Here is a 6401-nt window from a genome sequence, read left to right on the forward strand (position 1 = left end):
GGGTTCTGGAGAGCACGGAAGTCTTCTCATTGGTCTACGCCTCTGCAACCGACACCTCAATTTCATTTTCACTTCCTCAACACCCATCTGGTTGGATTCCAGCTTGCCTTTTCTGCTTGAAACGAAACTAGTTGCTCTGTTTCCYAACTTGCTACAGTGCTTTTTGCATAGTTGATTTCTGACAATGTGGACAGACAACTAGTGTACTGTAAACCCTACATACAATATCAGAAAACAATGTAATGTTTGCCCATGATTAATGAACTGTCTTTGTTTTTTGAACTTGATGAAAGTAAACCCTCGTAGTTTCTGGTCAGTATTGTCAGAAAGGCAAAACAGAGGCAGTGTGGTTTCCCTGGCCCCTAACACAGGAAATGCAAGCTCCTCGGCCCTGCAGACACAGACATCTTATCTGAGGCCAAACACTCTGCAAGTCCCACCCATTCAGATGTCCATCAAGTGTTGGATAAAGACAGTTTTCAACTTTTGAATAACCATGTTATGCTAGATTTTCATATGGAATACTATCACAATGAAATTGCAAACATGTTACAGTTCAATATTTCACAATTGGATGCAAGAAATTCTTGCACCAGGAATCAACAAAAAATTTATATATTTTCTTACATTTTTTTTCTTGAAATCCTATTTACATAAATGTTGTTTCTTGGGAACACAATTTACCAAGGATAAAAGCTCCTTTATTCATATAGTAGCCTATTTGAATGTACAATGTGCAAAAGATGAAAAAACACCTCACAGGTGAGAGATTATTTATATAGAGACATGGCACAACTTTACTATACTTTCAAAGCCTGAGTAACTTTCATTCCATGTTATCTGAAAATGTGTTTACCCTACAATTCAGAGCATTTAAATTCCAAGTTCCATCCCAAACACATGATCAACAAATCAATAGCAAGTACTGCTATTGCATAGTCATTACTTAATGCCAGCCTTTCCCCATTAAAAAGCCATTCTGTGGTCCAACATAATGCCCTTTAGGCCTCAAGCGTAAACATTTCATACCTTTTCGCTTTTAGACTTTCCCCAAACAGAAGTATTTGAGTGATTATCCACGGTGGTATTTGGTCCAGTGCAGAGAATCCCTATATATAAAATTTACTGGTCTTTAGAACCCCAGCACACACTGTGCAAATATGTAAAATGGTCCCACAGGATATACAATCAATGTGGAAAGTAGAGATGTTTGGTCAACATAGACACAATGCAAGGGATCTGCTTGTTGGCATTGGGGGAAGCCTCGAAGTCATGTGCCACCTTGTGGTTGACYCGTGTCATGATCTGCATAATGTCCAGCTGTTTGCCGTACCTTTGTAACATCTCACAGAGGGCCTGGATGAACCAGGAGCCCTTGTCGGTGTTCCTCCAGGAGTAGTAGCCTATGGAGTTCAAACCAAATCAGTCAAACACTATAGCAATGGTAACCATTGCTAAAACTTCTAAAGTGGTACATGGTCGTTTTTGTACATAGGTGCAGTGAAATTACCATTACCATACTTTTATTTTAGTAGGCCTATAGTCTACTGTGATTCACCCATTTGCAGTTTGTGTAAGTTCAGACATATCAGTTGTAAGTACTATGTAACAATGGGTGCCTACATTGTACCATGTAAAAGGTAACGTATGTAGTATGCATGAATAAATTACATAGTGTTTAAAGCTGGAAACCTTCATTGAAACAATAAAATGGACACCCTGCCTGAGCTTTGGTGAAAAGCTGAGGGATGGGCCTGGAGAAACCTAACCAATCAAATTCAAAGCGAGAACTATGTATGCAAGGACTGACCATCCATGATATTATAATGATAGTTTTAACCATGTTGAGAGGCTATACAGTGTCGGTTTACATTTAGTTTGTTTACAAACATTGGAGTATAACAAGCTTATATATATATGTTGGGTTCTGATGGGGTACGACAGTTAACCTAAGCTCATGAAGAATATAACTTATAAATGCCTCAAGAAATCAACAGGTATATACAGTTGAAGTCAGAAGTTTACATAAACTAAGTTTACATAAACTAGGTTTAAATGTGTTTGGCAAAGGTGTTTCACAATTCCTGACATTTAATCCATAAAAAATTCCCTGTCTGAGGTCAGTTAGGATCACCACTTTATTTTAAGAATGTGAGATGTCAGAACAGAGAGAATTATTTATTTCTGCTTTTATTCCTTTCATCACATTCCCAGTGGGTCAGAAGTTTACATGCACTCAATTAGTAAATGGTAGCATTGCCTTTAAATTGTTTAACTTGGGTCAAACGTATCGGGTAGCCTTTCCACAAGCTTCCCACAATCAGTTGGGTGAATTTTGGCCCATTTCTCCTGACAGAGCAGGTGTAACTGAGTCAGGTTTGTAGGCCTCCTTGCTCGCACACACTTTTTTCAGTTCTGCCCACAAATTTTCTATAGGATTGAGGTCAGGGCTTTGTGATGGCCACTCCAATACCTGGACTTTGTTGTCCTTAAGCCATTTTGCCACAAATTTGGAAGTATGCCTGGGGTCATTGTCCATTTGGAAGACCCATTTGCAACCAAGCTTCAACTTTCTGACTGGTGTGTTGAGATGTTACTTCAATATATCCACATCATTTTCCCTCCTCGTGATGCCATCTATTTTGTGAAGTGCACCAGTCCCTCCTGCAGCAAAGCACCCCCACAACATGCTGCCACCCCCGTGCTTCACGGTTGGGATGGTGTTCGTCAGCTTGCAAGCCTCCCCCTTTTTCCTCCAAACATAACGATGGTCATTATGGCCAAACAGTTATATTTTTGTTTCATCAGACCAGAGAACATTTCTCCAAAAAGTACAATCTTTGTACCTATGTGCAGTTGCAAACTGTAGTCTGGCTTTTTTTTAATGGCGGTTTTGGAGCAGTGGCTTCTTCCTTGCTGAGTGGCCTATCAGGTTATGTCGATATAGGACTCGTTTTACTGTGGATATAGATCATTTTATACCTGTTTCCTCCAGCATCGTCACAAGGTCCTTTGCTGTTGTTCTGGGATTGACTTGCACTTTTTGCACCAAAGTACGTTCATCTCTAGGAGACAGAATGCGTCTCCTTCCTGAGCGGTATGGCGGATGCGTGGTCCCATGGTGTTTATACTTGCATACTATTGTTTGTACAGATGAACGTGGTACCGTCAGGAAATTGCTCCAAAAGATGAACCAGACTTTGTGAAGGTCTACAATTTTTTTCCAGAGGTCTTGGCTGATTTTTTTTAGATTTTCCCATGATGTCAAGCAAAGAGGCACTGAATTTGAAGGTAGGCCTTGAAATACATCCACACGTACACCTCCAATTGACTCAAATGATGTCAATTAGCCTATCAGAAGGTTCTAAAGCCATGACATCATTTTCTGGAATTTTCCAAGCTGTTTAAAGGCACAGTCAACTTAGTGTATGTAAACTTCTGACCCACTGGAATTGTGATACAGTGAATTATAAGTGAAATAAACTGTCTGTAAACAATTGTTAGAAAAATTACTTGTGTCATGCACAAAGTAGAGGTCCTAACCGACTTGCCAAAACTATAGTTTGTTACTAAAAACTAGTTTTAATGACTCCAACCTAAGTGTATGTAAACTTCCGACTTACATATACATTTAATTTAGAAGTAAAAAAATAAAATAATGTATCAACTAAGGATTCTAGCTTTAAGTATGTAAGGAGAGGGCGGTTAAAAAAAAGGTTTATCAATAAACAGGGTTTATTACCTGGGGCTGTAGAGTAAGCATAGAGAAAGTCTGCCTCCACTGGAACCCTCTCTGGATAGTTAGCAGCAACGCTGTCCGTCTCTATTCCACCAGCAACACTGTCTGTCTCTATTCCACAGTCCAGATCAGAGCCACGGCACGCCTACTCACCAGGTCCACAGGAAGGATTAGGGGTCAAGGGAAGAGAGGCTAATCTTTTAACACTATCCCTGAATATCAGTCATGCAGAATACATGTTCATCCCTTTAGTACACAACATATTTACAAAGTCATGCAGCTACACTGCATCCTCATTCCTCAGTCTTTATAGTGGATTCAACAAACATACACAGCTCAATGATTCTCTAGGTAAGGGAAATTTAGAGCAGGCAGCTAAAACCTTACAGTACCTGGATGAAGAAGAGTTTGGGCTTTCCCACCAGTGTTTTGCAGCGGTCGCCCCTGAAGAGTCTGGTGAGCTTCTGGAGCTCCACATTTCCATCTGTGCCATAGAACACACCCTCGTCTCCATGGCTCAGCATCACACACACAAAGGAGGCCGACTGGCTGTGGTCGTCATGAGACACTGAAAAATGTCATACACGCACATTTAGTTTAAACTTAAAGTCTATCAACATTTATTCAGAGAGATTTCCTAAAGTTAGCCAGATGTCACATCACTACTACCATGATTATTGCAATTTATTTGTAGACGATCAGAAAAACTTCTCAAAAGAAGCTTCTAGAACAGAAGAAAATCTAACTCACATCCAGACGGGTGAACTTACCAGTGTAAAGCAGCTGTTGGATCTGCTGCACAGTCTGGTCATTGGCAACTTTCACGTTGTACCCCAAACGTTCAAACACTTTCCTTGCATAGCCAGCGTCCACATCTGTTCCCTTGCGAGAACTCATTCCTTTAAAAGGGAAATTACCAATGAAGTGTAGATAGCAACATCTGACATATCATCGTAACCTGAACAGGACAAAAAAAACTCCTATAATACACACTTATGCCTACCTGTTCTCCTGTCAAAGTTCTTGTTGTTGATGATGACACATTGTCCAAGGCTGGGGTAGTTCATTTTATATGTGTACATGTCAGCTGGAGGCCTAGCATCTACTTTATGATTCTCTATAGTAAACCTTGGCACTGAGGGACTCCCTGGCCTGGAACAAAGACGAAGAAGTTCCTTTTAACATTTAAACATGCAATTTTCCTTGTTAARCTGGTTCCACAGGTAGCCTATGTTGAAAATCCATGTTGTTTGGCTAATAGAGCCCGGGGATTGAAACCTCTAACATACCTGAACATTAGCCAGAATGGTTTCGACTTGAGGTTCACTGAAATCTCCTTAAAGTTGAAACGATACTAGGCCAATATGTTTGCACCACGGTGACGAATGAGGGATATGGCTTGAAAACGTACCTTAATGCAGGGATYGACAGTGTCGCTGTACTCCTAATTATTTCATTATCTCAGTKGCAAAGATTGAAATATTGCCAGTTTTTTTTATTTGAATAAAGTAGCACATTGGACTCAATTAAAATTCAACACCTAGCATTGGGGTAAGTAACTATTTTGCAATCCAACGGGCTGCTTTAGAATGAGATAACATGCTGTCAAAAAGGGCAGTTGAATTTAAAAAAAACTTACAGTATTTCAATCTTCTAATTATCCCATTATGCCAGMAGTAGGGCGACACCTTCCATACCTGGATTGAGGTACATTTTCAAACCAAATGGCATAGCATCATTTAGACTAAAAGGAGAATGTAGTGAACCTCAAGTCGAAACCATTCCGAATATACTGTACAGATGACATGCTTAAATGKWTGCATCAACCAATGGTTATATGCTATGTCATCGACTGTGGCGTCGGGCACCAGATAGCTATAACATATGTGGTTAGCTGATACGTAAACTACCAATCCTGGCGTTGTAAGATCTGGCATGCGTCAGCAACATCTAAGCAGAGGAAAACGACCAGAATGTTTTTGGTTTATGATCAGACGTCACGTGCTCATGGAACTGAGATAATTTGTCCAACACGATTCATGGGTAAATGAAAGCATTAAACTATACTTTATCGGAATGTGAGCTGATAGAACTATGTAAAAATAGGCTCACTGGCCCAACTCATCCCAATGGGGTTATAAATGGCCCAGCTCATACCGTCCCAATGGGGTTATAAATAAAAAAATCCTAGAGTAGGTCTACATTCAATATGCCTACATTTCATTTTGTCGCCTGCTATTCTATATTCTTTGTGAAGCTGATAGGGTTGACAGGAGAAATYCAATGCCTTACCCCTGTGCAGTTATGCATTTGGCATCCACCAAATCAGACATGGTGCCAATCTCAGTTGTGCAATCACTCTTTACAACGCCTAGCGTTATAGTTGTACTGAAAGTGAAAAATAAAGTACTTTATTACACATACACCGGTGGTTGCTTCCAAAGTTTAGTCCACACAGSAGCCAAGCTTGGTTCTATAGTTGGCTAGCTAGCTAGTTTGATTGGTAAATGGCAATACATACGTTATCAATGTTAATTAAGGGTAAAACAAACTTACTTTGCGTTAAACAGTTGAAATACACAGGTGACAGCGTAAACGTCAAGACTTCCCAATTTGCCTGCGACTTGTTCATGAGAGTGAGAAGTGTTAAATAAAAAAACTA

General features: G+C 40.0%; 1 protein-coding gene across 3 annotated transcripts; it reads right to left on the reverse strand.

Moving 5' to 3' along the window:
- Positions 1-756: 756 nt before the first annotated feature.
- On the reverse strand, positions 757-6401 carry casp3b (caspase 3, apoptosis-related cysteine peptidase b). Of its 3 annotated transcripts, XM_023992214.2 has the most exons (7): positions 6296-6401; positions 6032-6127; positions 4743-4891; positions 4510-4638; positions 4132-4307; positions 3743-3884; positions 757-1403 (listed from the first exon to the last, which is right to left on the reverse strand). In XM_023992214.2, the coding sequence occupies exons 2-7, from the start codon at positions 6070-6072 to the stop codon at positions 1189-1191; spliced, it is 852 nt and encodes a 283-aa protein (XP_023847982.1). In that variant the 5' UTR covers positions 6073-6127; positions 6296-6401; the 3' UTR covers positions 757-1188. The 3 variants fall into 3 exon arrangements, with proteins under 3 accessions (XP_023847982.1, XP_023847983.1, XP_023847984.1); XM_023992215.2 differs by lacking the exon at positions 6032-6127 and having other exon boundaries at positions 6296-6370; XM_023992216.2 differs by lacking the exons at positions 6032-6127; positions 6296-6401 and adding an exon at positions 5379-5466.

Source organism: Salvelinus sp. IW2-2015, linkage group LG8 (genome assembly GCF_002910315.2).
Source record: "Salvelinus sp. IW2-2015 linkage group LG8, ASM291031v2, whole genome shotgun sequence".
Lineage (NCBI taxonomy): Eukaryota > Metazoa > Chordata > Actinopteri > Salmoniformes > Salmonidae > Salvelinus > Salvelinus sp. IW2-2015.